The following is an 18,890-nucleotide window of genomic DNA, read 5'->3' on the forward strand; positions in this document are numbered from 1 at the left end:
GAGTTTGAGAAAGTTCATTTTGTGAAAATATGGGTAAATACAATTCGTATACTGCCGCTTTCAAGTTGCGCGTAATCACATTTGCAGAAGAGCACGGAAATCGGGCCGCGGAAAGAGAATTATCAGTAAGTGAAAAACATGTTCGTGACTGGCGAAAACAAAAAGACAATTTAAATAACACGTGATGATAGCGGCGACTAAGATGACGTTGACGTCCCGGCAAATGAATCTGATACATCAGAATTTAGTTCAGACAATGAATAGATAAACTTGGTTAGTGTTCAGACTGAATGTGTTTTTTAAATGTATTTTGTTTATTTTTTTTTTCGCAATGTCATGTTTATACTATATTTTTATTTTGCCAAACTTCTTGTAACCAAAAGTTGTTTTGTTTATTTTGCGCGTATTGTAAATAAATATTACGTATAGGTACCATGTACCTAGATATTAACTTCTTTAATTTAGCATTTTCACGCGATTTACAATTATTTTTTTTTCCCTCACTTAATGGTCGCACCTCAATTTTTCTCCTTAAAATTTGGTAAAATTGCTGCGACGATTATGCGAGTAAATACGGTAAGTCCGTGAGTCATGGCGTCAACAGCACAACCCGGGCAAGTCTGGCCTTGCGATGGCAGCTATAAACCACTTGAGCCCATCGTGGGCTGATCACTGAAGTCCAACACTAACAACCACAAATTTTATATTTTGAAAAATTCATCACACGAAGGGGTGAATAAGGGGTTACGTAATTAACAAAGTGTAATAAATTATGTTGGGAACCGCTAATGTCACTTCAGCTCCAAAACATTAGAAATAGCACTGACACTCGTGAGCTTTCATGCTTGAAGCCTCTTCACCAACTTGCCTGTACCAGAAACACTTACACTGTTATAAAAACTAACTTGTTTGACATTGGCTGAATTTTTGTGTATTTGCATATGATCTTCCCCACCTTTGTTACTAACGTATGACACAACCCCACTCCCCCTCACACACACAGTGTATTTTCAAAAAAAAAAACCTTAATACAAACTTTGTACATAACTCAATGAAATGCACCATTTAAAAAAAAAAGATCTTTATTGGAGGGTATGCTTCATTACATCAGCTGTCTGCAATGGATAGGTCTGTAATTCTAACATCAACTATTTCAACAGAACATTTGCAGTACATGTGTAGCAAAATATTCAAAATACATTATTTGGCATTTGGCTGGTAATAGTAACTAACATGACCCGCAGGTGTGGCTCTGGGAAAATAAGGGCAAGATGGCTAGATGCATAGCACGTTGTTACTATAGGGTGTCCACGTTCCTGAGGGGCCGGGAGGGGAAACTGTCTAACTTCAGACTGCTGTCACTCAGACCCTGAAAACATTACCTGTTTTTGCAATCATACATCATACAATGATGCATAAGACAGAACTGGGGCAGCTTTACAAATGGTTTAAACTGTGCGTTTTTTTTTTTCTTAAAAGAAGATTGCAACCAAAAAAAGTGAAGAAGGCATGTCTTCCACCTTGTGTGAGGTTATTGCACTTTTGCAATATTTTGATTACAGTACAACCCTGTTATAACATTCTCCAAGGGACCAACATAAAAAAATGTTATAAGCAGGAAAATGTTATAAGCAGGAAATCATCTTCACTTTGTAAAAATTACACGTGGATTGATTAAATTAAAAAGTATAGGTAAAACAACACAAAATACAGGAGTATTACACTAAGTACAGCAATAGAGTGGAAAATTGGTTAATTTTATTTATAGATAATACCTAATAATATGCTAAAGAAAAAAAAATGTTTTGTACACTACAGTTCAGAGTCAAAACAGAAATATTCAACTCTTTTACAATCACAACACACGTTTTGTTGGGGTTTCTGTCCACTTGGTTAATAAACTGAATTTTTTCAGCTACAGAATATATTTTCGCTTATATTTATCGGCCATCATAACCGTACAAAAACCTGAATAAAATTTCAATACGGCGTATTTTAATTAAATACGACCGTGACTACAATAAGTAAAAAAATAATAATAATTACGGTAAAGGTTAACCACAAACAAAAGCCGTGAATATATCCATAGAACAGTTAACCATCTCAAGGTGTTAAACCTTTGAAACAAAAACCAGCACCATAGAGTATAGTAGCACTGTTTCCGACCATCTATCAGTGCACAAAATGTGCATCATAAGTATAAAGGAACAAGTCATAGGCTAAAAAGCGCGAACAGGACGCCATATTGATAGTCGATCCGGTGCAAGTTGTGGAGTGCGTGTGTACCATATCTATGGTGAACTACTCAAATGTAAACATCTGATGTTTGTATATGCGTGCTGTATTTTCTAGCTATGGTTTCGCTCTAAATTATGACTTTGAAGGAAGGGATACCGCAAATTGTGGCAGTTATCAAAGTAAATTTGAACGTTAAAGGCGGGAATGTAGAAGTTTTAATATTTTTATAGGCGGGAAATTAAAGCATTGTGATAAATGGAGAAATGACGGGACCATGAAATTATGGTGTTATAGGCGGGAAAATGTTAAAAACGGGAATGTTATAACCGGGTTGTACTGTAATTGCAATTTTTAAGGATAGTTCACTATTCAGTCATCTTTGCAGACTAATTTCTGTGCCAGACGTACCCTACATATGATTTGCAAAGACAGGGAAATATTCCAATATCTATGTAAAATTGATCATTTTCATAGTTTTAACGCACTTGTATAACCATGAGTAAACTGAGTGAAAGTGGTCTGCGAGCTGTGGACTGGTGCAAGAAGACAGACACATGGTGCGATCCATATTCAAGGGTGACTGTTCTGCAGGTAAACATGGTACATAGCATTAACAATGTTCGCAGGCTTTCACTGCCATTGTATTGACGTCAGCCGGGGCTACGCCCCATGAGCCTAGTCAGTCTCCGTTTCCTCAACATTCCTCTCCCCTTCCCCGGCATTTGTACCGCCATGTACGTAGTCGTGTGTTTGAATTGCGCGCCACGAACTACCACAAGAGGGCGCGTAGAAGCAGTGCGGCGATCCCTAAAATTGCTATGTTAATATTAATTGTAAGCCTTTTTGTTGTTTTCATTCGTCTTTGCCCCAGTGTTGTGCAATTTACTTGTGTTTTCTTTAATTTAAATAGGTTACCTTAAATAACTATAGACGTTGCCCGGGCGGACCCGAACAGGCACGGACTTGGACGAGGGTAGGAATGCTTTTACATAAATTGTCATTAAATAAGTAAATAGTAACGAACTTTCCATTGTCAGTAATTTTTATATATTTTTAATGTTTATCTGTAATTTACTCAACTTTCGCCGGGGCACGGAATCGTAGAATATAGTAACGGTAATTGTGTTGGCGCGAAGGGCGCCATGTTGCCACCTGCGAGCGATGAGCTCACCGCAGTCCATCTTCATCACTGACCGAGAGCAGACGCGCCAGCACCCCGGGGACCTCAACCTTTGTTCATCTCTGACCAAGTAATTTCTGTATCGTTAATTCTTTTTAAATCGCTTTCGTTCGTCATCCTCGGGGCAGCTCTCGGTCAGCGGACTGTTTAATTAATTAATTGTCTCAGTCGAGTTTCTTTCATCACCGTGTAATAAGTAAACTTTGCAGCATGGCCACGTGTGCGGACCATGCCTTCACCTAAACCGATTCGTGCCTCAGGCTTTTTAACCGTGTAATGTGTAACGTGTAACGGGCGTGTAGAGAGATGTGTTAGTGAAATTAAATCTGGAAAATAAATATAAAGTGAGTATTTATTTAATCACGTGGTGAGTGAGTCTAGGAGTGTGGCGTGCCCGACGCCTAGAGCGGGCCAGGTCTGGGTAGCTAGGATAGAAAGGGCTGGTAACTCGTCCCCACTTGGGCTACGTCACGCCCTGAGTGAGAGACTCCGCCGGGTCCACGTGCCCTTCCACGTGGTGGCGCCCATAGTTAACATCTCGAAATCACCGGCAATGCGCGATCAGCCCTCAGTCTGAAGTAGCTGGGCTTCTGGGTTGTAGCAGTGTCCTTGGCGAATAATTCACCAACGGTTTGGTCGACATTGCAGTAGCCATCATCAGGGAGCAGTTACCTACTGAGGTTCTTACCAGTTGTCCTGTATTTATATACACTCGCCTGAGGGGAAGGTAGTTCCTAATTGGCTGCTGTGGGCCAATCAGGGACGATTTGCCTGATGTTGGATGTGGGGCTATGTTTTGAGGATTTCTAAAGAGTGGGTTCCATATTTTGCTTAATTTGTAGACATATTATCTATTAATGTTTGCTGGGTGTTTTAAGATTCTCAAATGTATCTTTTCTTGTATTGTCGGATATTGAATATGGTGTGGAATTGGTCGAAATCAATGCTGTGTCTGGTTTTCATGGATTGTTCTGCTATAGCTGATCGTGGGTTTTCATGTTTGTAGTCACTGATGTGTTCTTTAACTCTTGTGATTATTCGTCTGCCAGTTTGTCCTGTATATACCTTGCCACAGGAACATGGAATCTTGTACACACCGGCTAGGTTTCTAGGTTTTCAGCAGGGATATATCTCTCTCTCTCTCTCTGACATCTGTGAAAGATAAAACCCCTGCCGAAAACCTAGCCGGTGTGTACAAGATTCCATGTTCCTGTGGCAAAGTATATACAGGACAAACTGGCAGACGAATAATCACAAGAGTTAAAGAACACATCAGTGAAAACCCATGATCAGCTATAGCTAGGGCCACGATTATATGGTGAATCGTGAAATCGCGAAATTTTCAGCGAATTTTTGTGGAAAATGCGAAAAAAGCGATTTTAAAGAAAAACTGCTAAATAACACAGAAATTACACCATACAAGTCTCTTATATTTTAATGTGAAACGCTTGATAGTCGACTTGCCTGGGTCCTGGTTGATAAGCTGGAAGAATTTCCTGCCTTGCATTTCTACGTGCTTCCTCTAATCAGCTTTAAGGCGCCGTCTGGTCAGCGTGTGTTAGTGAAGCGGGATGAAAAGAGCGACGCTCAATGGTAGTTCTAGTGCTGTAAAACCTCTAAGTGCAAGGCTCTGAACTGGCGTGCAGTCATCTCGTTGCCGTCAGATAACGGTGAAATTTGAGCGGTGACCGTAACATTATATTGCGGAAAAATAAAGATAGGTGTAATGCATTTCCCTCTGATACTTTCAAGAAATTTGTAACGGGTTTTCTACACCTAAAACTTCAAAAACATGCCTTTTAGCCATTTTATCTCTTCTAAATCCTCTTGATCCGATATCAAAATAACCAGTTGGGAATTAACAAATTCTTAAATGCTTTTCGTAAACACTCCAGTCGGATATCTAGATAGTAGTTTGGAAATCGCGTAGGTTTTTCGTGGCTGTGCGCGGCACACGACTGTAGCTGCCATGCATCATGCGCCGAGAATGTTGTCCGGCAGGAAGGGCGAGTATAGTTCATTTGCGGTAAAAATGAATACTTTTACGGCCCTGCTAATTTTTTCCTTTTACGGCCCTGCTAATTTTTTACATTGAAGAAATTTTGAAGTTTAAGTGATTTTCCAGCAGAAATAATAGTGCAACTAACAAACAAATTGTATTAAAATTATTAACGGTAAATGGCTGTCGTGGGGGCCCTTAAAAATTTTTCATTTTACCAGAAATGGACTATACAAACCTGGCTTTCGTCGCACGCAGTTTTTGTGAAGGGGAGGAAGGATGTTGACAGTTTCACATGCCAAAGGACGTTGAGGAAGGAGGGGGAGAGAGAGACACGATAGTTTGTATGCCTGGGAGGGATGAACCTTGAAGTCTGGACAAGGGAAGGAGAGGTAAGCCGTATGACGTAATGCATCCGCCGCCTGTGCTGCTGCCAGCCTGTCTAGACGATATTCCTGCGCCCCCACTTACGTTGCACAAGCTACTGCTGCCGTATTTTTAAGCAGCATGTCCGATTTTTTTTTCTCTTATACAAACATTAGTACGATTATTATAAACCCACACAAAATATATGCTGCGTGTTAAATAATGGCTTTTTATAAGCTTTTATTGTGAGTTTTACAATTTTTACCCCTTTTTGTTTTGGTGCCAAAATATCAGATTTGTTTGATGGTTCCTGAGAATGTATTGTACCTTTTAAGAGAAAATGTTTAACCATAACATTTAAATGTTTAATACATGCGATTCTAAACAACACAATAGGCCCAACTGCTATTTTTTGTCACAATTGTGAAATATATTGTGTAAGGACCATGAATAGCTTAAAAAAGCCATATTTTTTTAAAAGACGAAATAACAACGAAATGTGTGGTTTTAAATGATGAAATCAGGTTCAAAATAAAACCATATAATCTCGGCTCTAGCTATAGCAGAACACTCCATGGAAACCACACAGCATTGATTTCGACCAATTCCACACCATATTCAATATCCGACAATACAAGAAAAAAAACATTCGAGAATCAATAGAAATATTAAAATACCCAGCAAACATTAATAAAGAAGATGTCAACAAATTAAGCAAAATATGGAACCCACTCTTTAGAAATCCTCAAAACATAGCTCCACATCCAACATCAGGCAAATCGTCCCTGATTGGCCCACAGCAGCCAATCAGGAAGCACCTTCCCCTCAGGCGAGAGTATATAAATGCAGGACAACTGGTAAGAACCTCAGTAGGTAACTGCTCCCTGATGATGGCTACTGCAATGTTGACCAAACCGTCGGTGAATTATTTGTCAAGGCAACGGCTACAACCCAGAAGCCAAGCTACTTCGGTACATAGCATTGTTCCTAATGCAGCAACAGTTGGCAGCAGTTGTGTTTCCATCACAAGACACAGTCCCACCGCTGTGTCAGCAGGTTGCTTACATCACACGGTTCCACCATGAATAAAAACAATTTGTACATGAATCATTATGTAATATTGTAGCTCTTGCAACATGATACCTATGATGTTCCCCCTGAACAAGCGACATACAAAAACATAAAAAAAAAAGTACATTACTTTTCATCTCTTGTTCGGCTGCTGTCTCCCATTTAACTTGGGAGTGTTAACTTTGCTAAACTAACAAACTGCAATCTCACCAGACCTGCTGGTGGTGGGGAATAATAAGTCTAGCAAACGAAATTCTCATGAAACACAAACTCTGAAATAAGATCCACTGTTAAATAAACACAAATAAAGAAAAATAAGGTCAATTTAAAAATTTCCACATTAAGTAGAAGCCATACATATTCTACATAAAGTTAGTCGGGCTTAATCCGGACCATGTTCCACTATACAGTAAGTGAATGACTGCTCCGATGGCCGTAATGTTCACGTTGCTGTCCGCGGCAGTGTGCTAGTGTACTTGAGCGAAGGGCAGCTTCACTCGTAGTCTTGTAGCGTTAATGTCGCATATGAAGTAGTGCAGTTGTTGGATGTGCACACTATTAGCCTGGTGCCTCACCCTGAATAAACTCAACATTTACATCAAACAACCCAATAATAAATACTGAACCGTCTCAAGTAGAAGTCCCGCGTGCGGGAGCTATTCCACGGGAGCACACGACCATCTGACGGAGCTCTACGTTATCTTCATGCCGGTGTCGAGCCCCAGCAGCTGCTTCATGAGCTCGTACGTGGTGAAGGACACGGCGGCCATTGGCACGGCGCGCAGGTAGTTGATGGTCATGCCACGGTACAGGCCGCGCAGCACGCCGTGCTGCCTGTAGATCAGCGTGATGGTCTTCACCATGCCGCTCCTGCCGACATTACAACATGTCTACAAAACTGATGATTCAATTTAAAATTTTATATGTGACTTTACATTGAAAGGTTTTTTTCCTCTCTCTTTTTTATGTTGACATTAAAATTACAGTTTTGATTCTTATGCAATGCCATCACACTCAAATTTAAGCAAAATCCACTTTAATAACTCAAAACATTTGTTCGCTATTTTAAAAATGCAACTACATACTAATGATCATCCATTATAACTAATATTTTATCAAGTTTATTACTTCAGGGCAGAATGTTAATTCTGTGTTGGTGCCGTGATAAGGTGCTACACCATGATGGAGTATTATGAAACACTATTTCGCACTACAAAACATTTCCTTTTGTATTGGCAGTGTTTTGCTGTCACGAAAATTAAGTTGGTAGGTTTTTTTAAGTGTATGTTATGATTGTAGCAATACACCAAATGCCATTAAAGTAAAGTGAGTGAAATGTATTGAAGGCATATATTGGAATCAAACACTACAAGCTAGTAGAAGCTGAAACTAGTAGGTACATACCGTCTGAATGCAAACAAGAATCCAGGTTCGACCGCAGCGGAAACAGACAGACAGTCCAGTTCATGGAAGAAATAAAGAGCAGAACAAAGCACAGCACCAATAAGCAAGCAAGCTTTGTACAACATGCAGACAGCGCAAGAGCCGTGCTGCCGTGCTGCCCGGTCATCTTCGAGCAGCAAGGAGCACGTGATTCGTCACATTTGTGCTCCTACGCAGATGTAATGGAAGACATACTGTCCAAAACTTTTGGCTTACAGGTGAAATTATGAGAGTATAAATATATTTTACTGCAATAGACAATATAGGTAATCTGTTCCTAACAAGGAACTCAAAACTAATGAGATTGAAAATGAAACAAGTATCGTTATTAAATTTTATTTGATATTTGCTGGGTTTTTTTCTACTCGAGACCTTCTGTTTATTTAGAAAGTAGTTGATTGTAAATGAGGCGGGGCCCTCGGATTGGGGCGGTACCGCCAGGGAGAGGGTAAGGCGAGAGAAGGCAAGTGCCGTACTGAAATGCAGGAATCACTGTGCGATTTTTACTTGGTAAATTTACTTAACATCAAGTTATGAAGTCAAATGTTTAAAGATAAGGATGATTCTCAATCATTTTCATTCATCAACTACAGCATCTACATCATACAACTACATTAAAAATACCCTAAGGCAGTATTTGTATTTTTCTAATTAATACTTATAAATTACAAATTAGAACTGCTAGAAGAGCACAAAAATGTACACAAATGCCTACACACAATTAAGTGACGCATCTCTTCCAATTAGGTATTTCTTAATACCAATTTCTCTGCTGTTTATTTAAATCAGCGTCCCGGGAGGTAAGACGCCCACTACCATTCCACTGCTGCAGGGTCTTAGGTTACCAAACCAGAAATTAAAACAAAAATTCTATATACACTCATTAGTTGTTACTGCATGCATCCTTGGAGGAGTTATCCACTATGTGTTAGATTACAATTACAATTCCACAATGTGGATATGGTTGAGCTTTCCTTAAGCTATTGTTAAAGTGTGAAGGTAATTATCAGAAGTCCAACCTATTAACAGCCACAAAGATAAAAAATTACAATATTAATAATGGCAGTTTCTACAATGACAGTGGCAGCATCAAAGTGCGGAGTGTTGTATATCTGTCAGCCAGTTGATGAATTTACATGATGGATCATTGAGAGTACCCCTTCAGTTGCCAAAGAAATGGCACAGCATATGTATTCACTATTTAGGTAAGTAGTTCCCACAACAACCTACTAGTTTACAGGTTTTCCCTGAAATTTACAGATTGTTATGCGCAGGTAACACAAAAATGCAAGTACGATTGAGTCTGTTCTAATATTGTGTGGTTCTTGTTTCACGGAATTCTAATGCAAATTACACGACAAAAAAAAATTTTGAAACTCAACCAATCTTAGCAAATAAATCTCAGAATTTAAAATACACTAACTGTGCATTAAGCCTGTGCAACCATTGGAAACTAGGAAGGTGTTAGTTCTCAAACTTGCCACAGCTGCGGTGCAGGCTCAAGACCCCAGTGACGTGCTTTATGCTGGTTTCTCACTTTCCAATCATTGTCTTACTTGTAAATGCCTGCATAATTTAAATTTGTAATTTATTATTCCATAAATGTGATCATGTCATAAAAACTACAAAAAAACATTTAATACTAAAGAACACTAATAAAAAGAAAAGAAAATTGTACCAAAACAACAATTCCAACATTTTGATACTTTTTAAGAAAATACGGTAATATACAAATACGTGTTACCAAATAGTTTCATTATTTTCTTGGAATGATAGAAAAAAAGCTGATTTGTATTTAAAAACACACAATCACCAAGCCCTGTGCACGATGGGAGCACCAGTTGTAGAGTCCGCTAGTATCCAAGAACATGTTGCGCTGAAACTAACAGTGTGATGTAGATATTTAAAAAAAACCTTTTTAATTAGTTTTTAAAGTGAAAAGATTATAAAAACCTTATTAAATTAGGTTACCTTCCAGTGATTACCAAATAAAAAAGTTGGTTTTGCCACTAGCGAGCGTTTTGAAAGTAAATGTACAGCACTATGGAAATCATATGTGCCAAAAAAAATTTTAACCCTGCTTAATATAAAAGAATATACTAAGAAGAAAATAGTGGATTGTTGGGCACTGACTCTGTTCCAACACTACAACTCTATGACTAACAAAAAGTGATTAGTACAAATATTATTATTTACATAAGTTATGTTAGTACAAATTTGAAGACCTCGATGTTTTCTTCATTAACGTAAGAACCTACTAGATAAGGATAAAAGGATATTACGTACAAGATACCTCACATCTGTGTGAACCCGACAGCAGCTACCAGCGAGGATAAAGGGCTTACCCGTACTTCCTGGTGTCTGGGTTCATCATAGCTAGCTGCATGCGGCGACGCGTCACGTCCAGCGGGTAGGAGAAGCTCTGGGCCACGGCCCCCGCCAGACCTCCGCACAGCAGCTTGGCCGGCAGCAAGAGCACCAGGCCTCCTGCACACCACCTCCGTAACTGCCTCGACTCCACTCGGTGAGAGTGCAGCTGCCTCTCCCAGCCACTCCAACCCTCGTCACTGCCTCGACTCCACTCGGTGAGAGTGCAGCTGCCTCTCCCAGCCACTCCAACCCTCGTCACTATCATGACTCCACTCGGTGAGAGTGCAGCTGCCTCTCCCAGCCACTCCAACCCTCGTCACTGCCTCGACTCCACTCTGTGAGAGTGCAGCTGCCTCTCCCAGCCACTCCAACCCTCGTCACTGCCTCGACTCCACTCTGTGAGAGTGCAGCTGCCTCTCCCAGCCACTCCAACCCTCGTCACTGCCTCGACTCCACTCGGGGAGAGTGCAGCTACCTGTCCCAGCCACTCCAACCCTCGTCACTGCCTCGACGCCACTCGGTGAGTGTTTAGCTACCTCTCCCAGCCACTCCAACCCTCGTCACTGCCTCGACGCCACTCGGCGAGAGTGCAGCTGCCTCTCCCAGCCACTCCAACCCTCGTCACTGCCTCGACGCCACTCGGTGAGTGTTTAGCTACCTCTCCCAGCCACTCCAACCCTCGTCACTGCCTCGACTCCACTCGGGGAGAGTGCAGCTACCTCTCCCAGCCACTCCAACCCTCGTCACTGCCTCGACGCCACTCGGCGAGAGTGCAGCTGCCTCTCCCAGCCACTCCAACCCTCGTCACTGCCTCGACGCCACTCGGCGAGAGTGCAGCTGCCTCTCCCAGCCACTCCAACCCTCGTCACTGCCTCGACGCCACTCGGTGAGTGTTTAGCTACCTCTCCCAGCCACTCCAACCCTCGTCACTGCCTCGACTCCACTCGGGGAGAGTGCAGCTACCTCTCCCAGCCACTCCAACCCTCGTCACTGCCTCGACGCCACTCGGTGAGTGTTTAGCTACCTCTCCCAGCCACTCCAACCCTCGTCACTGCCTCGACGCCACTCGGCGAGTGCAGATGACTCTCCCAGCCACTCCAACCCTCTTCACTGCCTCGACTCCACTCGGGGAGAGTGCAGCTACCTCTCCCAGCCACTCCAACCCTCGTCACTGCCTCGACTCCACTCGGTGAGTGTTTAGCTACCTCTCCCAGCCACTCCAACCCTCTTCACTGCCTCGACTCCACTCGGTGAGAGTGCAGCTCCCTCTCCCAGCCACTCCAACCCTCTTCACTGCCTCGACTCCACTCGGTGAGAGTGGTGCTGCCTCTCCCAGCCACTCCAACCCTCGTCACTGCCTCAACTCCACTCGGTGAGAGTGCTGCTGCCTCTCCCAGCCACTCCAACCCTCGTCACTGCCTCGACTCCACTCGGTGAGAGTGCAGCTGCCTCTCCCAGCCCCTCCAACCCTCTTCACTGCCTCAACTCCACTCGGTGAGAGTGCAGCTACCTCTCCCAGTCATTCCAACCCTCGTCACTGCCTCGTCTCCACTCGGTGAGAGTGCAGCTACCTCTCCCAGTCATTCCAAGGTTCATGACTAGTACAGCTAGTAAGCAATTACAAAACCACATCTTCCAACACACAGTAATTACTAGCTATATACACACCTTCGTTATATTACTGTCCTAATATACTATTTTATCCGGAGCTTCTATTCTTTTTTTTATATCATATTTAAGAAAAAGAATTCCTTTATTATATTAACAATTCCAGTATTTATGCTAGAAAGATTAAATATGTGCCATATCTACGCTATATAATATTTTAGTTATTTGCTGTGCTTTTCGAAATTTTGTGAAGTTGATTTGACTCAAAATAAATATTGCTTGAATATGCTTTACAACACTATAATGTCCTATGCCATCTTGGTTGGTCTACAGTGATTGCTGTCTGCATTCTGTACCATGTTTTTTAGTGCTTTCTCAGCATGCTCCTGTTTCCCGACGAAGTACTTAATACTGCACATGATCACACTTCCACTCTTCATTAGTTTCGAAGGTGGACTATCCCATTCCATTACACTAGCTTTATACTGATTACAACTATTTTTAAAATATGTACATTTTCAAACAAATTATAAATTCCCACAGAAACGTCTCACTTCAAGTTGGCAGTGCTGCAACGTCTCTGTGTAAGAGCACTCCACCTTCTGCCGGTCTCGTCAGGATACCGGGCAGCAGTGACAATGAAAACCATCAAGAACCCTCAGTATCGTGTATAAAGCACGTATGTGCAAATACTAGCTCGCTAAAACCTTTTAAATGTGAATGGGATCCCGAAACTCTGGATAAAAGTCGGAAAGTACACCACTTCTGAACTTTGAGAAAATAATTATTTTTAATACTAAATAAGTCTGGTAAATTAAATTTTATATTATAAAAACATATTGTTACATTTTTGTCACCGTCTAAGTGACATAACAAACAGAGACTTTTCACATGTATTGACCAGACTGGCACAAGATATCGGAGAGCAAGGCGGGCAAGAGGTTCGGTCTGGATCCTGAGTTCAGGATCAGTGGATCCCAAGTGACTCCTGTGCATGTTGGGCCACTTCCTTCAATATGACGTGTTAGCTTCTCTCTTGCGTGCGTCTATGGCCTCACTGTCTACCACATCTATCAGCTATGACACCGAATTACAACTATTATTCAACTTGCTCTTCATAACACTGTTTTCCTGACTAGAAATAATAAACAGTAGAAAATAAAAAAAATTATCAACAATACGATAAAGAACTAACATGTAATTATTACCTTTGTAACATTTACGAGGCTTACCTGCAATGTTTCATTTCGTGTTTTTTCCTTTTTATATATATTTACGTATCAGCGAACTTTTGAAAGTAAAATAGCCAGTGTTTTAAATAAACTCATTTTTTGGCAGCATGATAAGAAGCAATGACCGCAGACTGCTGCAGGAGTGGACCGGCACCTGTGTTGCGCGGGCACGGCCCACAGGTGTGGCCGGGCAGGTACTTCATGCACAGGAACTTGAGGTTCTCGAAGCAGTAGAAGGACAGCCCTGCGTACGGCACCATGCCGCACAGCGTGGGCACGAAGCCCTGGTACAGCGCGCGGATGCCTCCTTCCTGCGCACACCAGCACGTTGGAGGCGGGGCGACGCGACTGCCCGACTCTCGCCCGAACTAGTGGAGCGACGGCACGCACCTGCTTGAACATGGTGACGGCAGCGTGCAGGATGCCCGTGTAGACGTGCTCGCCCGTCACCTGGAAGGCCAGGCGCGCCCGGATCGTGTCCAGGGGGTACGTGAGCAGCACGGCAGTCACCCCCGCCCCCGCCCCGGACAGGAACTTGGCCGCGTGCGAGTTGCTGCCCAGCAGGTTGGTGAACAGCTGCAACCACAGCCACGCCTTGCAACCTCCGACGTTCCTCTCCTCTTCGTGGCCAAGCCACACTCACATTTACCACATTTCCGCACAAACAATGGAATGAAAAATAAGAAAATACACTAACATGTTTTGCGTGTTGTGTGTTGGACATGTATGAGCCTCAGCTGAGATTAGATAAGAAGCTAAGCCGACCGCCCAGGGAGAGAAGGCAGCAGAAGGGTTTGTTGTCCCTACACTTGCCACGGCACCGCTTAGCTCCAGCCGGCGTTACGGCCATGCGTGGGTCTAACATCTATCAACATGGAGTCACCAGAGAGGGTGACGCGACGTGCCAGCCACCGACGTGAAGTGGAGAAGGAATCACCCACAGGCCAATGGCAACGGCCACTTGGACGAAGCTGGCCTGACCCCGTCTCAGGAACCAGGGATCTGACACGGACCCCGCCCCCAAGGAGGAAGGCTCAAAGGACATGTTTCGACAGAAAATAACGACTCAAACATCAAAGGAACGTTCAATATAAACGTTGAGAAATAAGTGATTTAAATTACAAATTACTATGTTAGTGAAGTTTCACTAAACGACACATCATGATCGTACCATTTGTTTGTTTGGGTAGATGGAAAATGAATGAACAAAGTAAAAATTTGACATTACCAAAAGAAAATTTTTCAGAAATATATTTTAGGGAGGATTTAATTAGGAGTAATTTTCTTCAATGGACTGCTACAATGTAGCCGAATATGCTACAAGAGGAAAGAAATCATCCCATTTGACCATATATTGAAAACTTCAAGTAATGAACCTAGAATCCACCTTCTGAACGTGACCTGCTAAACAAATGTTATTTGAATAATAATGTTAAAATTTGACATTATACAAGTAATTAATTAAACTTTATTCCATTACAAAATATAATTAAAGCCACAGTTTTATTTTCACAAATGTACGCTATATTCAATAATTAGTGTAGGTTGCATCAAGAAACAAATGCAAGTTTTTATTGTGATTACGTTGTATAAATGGAATTTTTATATTATAATAATAATAATAATAAGGGCAATAGTTCCAATCAACTGTTCATGACTTCAATATCAGAGCTCATTAGTCATTACTATCAGTGATGCACTCGTGCTAGGCCGGGTGACATCCGCCATATTGGCTCTTCCTCTTCCTGCACATATGCCTCAACATTGTAATTTATTTACACAATTCTCTGTAACTGTCACACAGTTATTAATCATGAACATTTTTAAAACTATAAATATTGGTTTAAAAAATTAATTTGTTCTGCATTAAATTAATTTTATTTGATTCAAAATGATTAATGTGTGTGTCCAATATCTGCTCTCAAAAGCAGAACTGAACATTCGAGAAACATGACTATTACTCGTAGTGCCGTGTAAATATATAAAACTTGTTATCATGGTGCTTCATAAACATTACTTGGATACAAGCACAACAGCGCAATGAGCACCAACCTTCTTGTACAGCTCGAAGGCTGTGAACTGCGTCGCTCCGTACGGGAATATGCGCACCATCTGGGCGCCGTTCCCTTTGTAGAGCGCGAAGAACTTCTCGCGGTGCACTATCTCCCTCAAGCCGCCGAACACCCCTGCACACGCACTTGTCGACTGCCTCAACGCAATCACTGCAGTGCTGTCACACTCTACCAATGTGACTAGCACAGCCAAGTTTGTTTCACAAGTTGGATCACTGGAGTTTCCATCAACGTACCTTTCTATTAGCCATTATCACCCCTGGTCACCGGTGCCACTACACTAAAATTATTTCTGGCTTTGAAAAAACATAATTTAGTTTTAATTGATTAATTTTCACCCTAATTGTAAGTAACAAGATCTATATTTTTTAAAGTTCATAAACGGTTAGGAGATCGTTACTAGTAACAGAATACATATTTGAAATACAGGTATTTTTATTAGATGTTAAAGATTTTATATTTAAATATAAATGTGGATATTATGGCGACATGAACTGGGTTTAAAGATGGCGGGGTGACGCCGAGGAGTGGAGTCGCCCTGGGCCTGCGGACTGAATTTTGTTGTGCAAGTAATAAGTAAAAAAAAAAAAAAAAAAATTTACGCGAGTTCCTACTGTTCATCCTTTGTTCCGGTTTGTTAGTTCAGGTCAGTTACATTATAAATACTTTAAAAATAAACAACCATTAAAATTAATTCATATTATTTTTAATGTCCGCTTAGTTTGAAAGTATTTATAATGTAACTGACCTGACGTAATCGACCATTTTAATTAATTAGGCATTCACGAACACACGGCAAAATAAAAAACAAATTGCATAGGTCGAATGATTGCACAGGTCTTGTATTGCAAAATAAGAACAGCGATATCTCCTAAAGTATTTGGAATTTCTTATCTCCGCCGGGTTTAATGAAAAGAGGAAGTTAAAAAGCATATAATAAAAGTATTTTCGGATTTTTAACATTTTTTTTCGCAAATACCGCTCAACTACATATTTACCTTAAGTTTTTACATAAAAACTTATACTTAAGATTTATGAATTTAATTTTACATTGTAATGGAACAAAATATTAGGGTGAATTTCACTGCATTTCAAGTCTTGCCTTGCATTCCGCTATTTTTAGTATATTAACTTCCATTTGTGTGTTATTTCTGTTTCATTGCTGTTCACGATATAACCCTTGCCTGTGCGTACCAGTCTGCACGGCACGACACCCGCCGCGGGCTGGAGGGGTCGGAGGGGCCGGAGAGCGGGGCACTCACCCAGGTGCTGGTAGTGCTTGTTGTGGGCCTGCAGCAGGATCTTGATGCGGTCCAGCGGGGCCACCGCTGTCTTGGAGCACATCCCCGCCACGCCTGCACACACGCACGTGTTCCGAGCACACAACAAACCCTTAGACATTTCCCCACTGTGCGCTCTATGCTATCCAACCACTTACCAGCATTTACAACACTGCAATTCAAACCAGAATAAATTTGTGAATTCTACAAACTGCAGTGTACATACCATAGCTCCAGTTGTTTAAAACAAAAAAACATTACACAAGTGTTACATACTGTAAGCCTATTTTGGAGATAAAGATGACTGTTACAAATAGCTCGCCTAAGCAAGATGCAAATGTTAAATGTCCAATTAAATAATAAGCTAGTTTCAAGTATTTCGTCATAGTGGGCATTAAGTTTATTCACTTTGTGTTGTTTTGCAATTGAAGGCTGCCAGCTGTATAATGTTTGAGATGATTAGTGTAAGACCCGATGTTTAAAGTTAATTTGTATATTTCATACACAAATACACTGAATAGTAGTAGCACTCCCTTCCGCTGAAGATTTTTTTTAAAAAAAATCACACTGTAGTTGGAATTATTTGTAAATAATAATAATAAGAGTTGAGAAAATAGATACTGTTTATGTCTCTGGTTCATAACCACTGGCCCTTTTATAGTTTTGATTGTTTAACCACAACAAATGCTTATCCATGTTGTACATGCAGTAACCAACAAATGCAAACTACCAACAAATGGTACTTCACAGTTTACCGCTATTCACTTGTGTTTTCTAGTAATAAATCAATATTACCCAAAGTGGTAAATATTTTTAATAACTGAATATGTAAATGTCAAAAACATGGGGCTGCCTGCAACTATCACACTAACAAAAATGAACAAATTTATCGCTTAACGTAAGCCACAAGAACATGCTTAAAACAACCTGTTAAGAAACTAAACACGGTACTATTATTTCACTCACCTCCCGCCAAAATAGACTTGAGAACCAACTCCAGTGAAGACTTGTGTTCAGCTTTGACAGCCATGATGGAAGCATCCAAAGAATGTGGATGACACCTCGGCTTTCACCCCGGAACCACTCTGAGCGCACTGAAGAATGTGCGGCCGTGTGTCACGACCTACATCTAGCTTCTACACGTCCGTCTGCCCAACACACTTTCTCGTAGGCGCTGTTTGTTCGTGGCCGCCTCCCGCATCACTAGTCGCTTCAAAATAACATTTTCAAGAAAACTGCGCACGTGGTAGATTCTGAATTCCTGCAAAACCATTACTTCATTACGTCCACTTTATTTGTACATTTCTGCTACTGACAGTACATAACAAAAAACCTAAACAACATAAGTCATAGATAGCTGAAGAAAAAAAACACTACCTCAGCATATAAAATAGAATATAGAAAATATTTAATGGATATTTGGCGATAAAGACACACAAAAATGACAGATAAGTTAAAATTTTGAGTGAATGTTAAATCTCCAATATTCTATCACAAACTTTATAAAAGATGTTGAAAGAAACACTCAACAGTCTAACGGACTTAAGCGAGCTGGATTAGAAAGAAATATTGGCTTATTTATTTTACCTATGAAAGTCTTTCTTTTTACCCATTTTACATTTGATATAATGGATTAAAACTCTCATATGGACTGAAAATATTTTTAAAAAGTAAACTAAATTGGGACAGGCTATGTACATAAGAAACTCAAGTATGAGGAAAGTGTATTTTAATAAAATCCAAATTTACCCAACCATCTGTGTACGTAAAATCCTTGGTAGTAGCATCTTAAGGAGGGGAGGGCTGGCCCCTGGGGTACACCTGCTAGACCAAAAATCTGCTAACTTTTAGCCAAGTGGCAACATCTGACAGTGCGGCCCTGGGCAAAAGTCGAAGCCTGGGTCCCAAACCATCGCCAGTTCGTTGCTGCTGTCGGAGTGCTCACGTGATGTCTCTGTGGTCAACTGCAGTCCCATAGTGCATTTACTGTTTCTTGCAGTTTAAATCTCGGTTACCTACTACAATTCATCT

At 41.2% G+C, this 18,890-nt stretch overlaps 1 protein-coding gene across 1 annotated transcript; it reads right to left on the reverse strand.

Annotated features, from left to right (window-relative positions):
* Positions 1-1,064: 1,064 nt before the first annotated feature.
* On the reverse strand, positions 1,065-18,210 carry LOC134542775 (solute carrier family 25 member 16-like). The gene is made up of 7 exons (XM_063387289.1): positions 17,826-18,210; positions 16,842-16,934; positions 15,560-15,693; positions 13,898-14,083; positions 13,662-13,818; positions 10,643-10,784; positions 1,065-7,724 (listed from the first exon to the last, which is right to left on the reverse strand). Exons 1-7 carry the CDS (start codon positions 17,887-17,889, stop codon positions 7,547-7,549), a joined length of 954 nt encoding a protein of 317 aa, XP_063243359.1. The 5' UTR covers positions 17,890-18,210; the 3' UTR covers positions 1,065-7,546.
* Positions 18,211-18,890: the final 680 nt, after the last annotated feature.

This window comes from Bacillus rossius (assembly GCF_032445375.1).
Source record: "Bacillus rossius redtenbacheri isolate Brsri chromosome 9 unlocalized genomic scaffold, Brsri_v3 Brsri_v3_scf9_2, whole genome shotgun sequence".
Classification (NCBI taxonomy): Eukaryota; Metazoa; Arthropoda; class Insecta; order Phasmatodea; family Bacillidae; genus Bacillus; species Bacillus rossius.

What these genes read in the sequence shown, in the direction of transcription:
- LOC134542775 (XM_063387289.1), bottom strand. Translation starts at nt 17,889, where the DNA reads ATGGCTGTCAAAGCTGAACACAAGTCTTCACTGGAGTTGGTTCTCAAG. An exon ending in CAAGCACTACCAGCACCTGG is followed by an intron (nt 15,694 to 16,841) that starts GTGAGTGCCCCG and finishes GTGCGTGTGCAG; the next exon opens with GGGTGTTCGGCGGCTTGAGG. An exon ending in CCAGACACCAGGAAGTACGG is followed by an intron (nt 7,725 to 10,642) that starts GTAAGCCCTTTA and finishes TAATGTCGGCAG; the next exon opens with GAGCGGCATGGTGAAGACCA.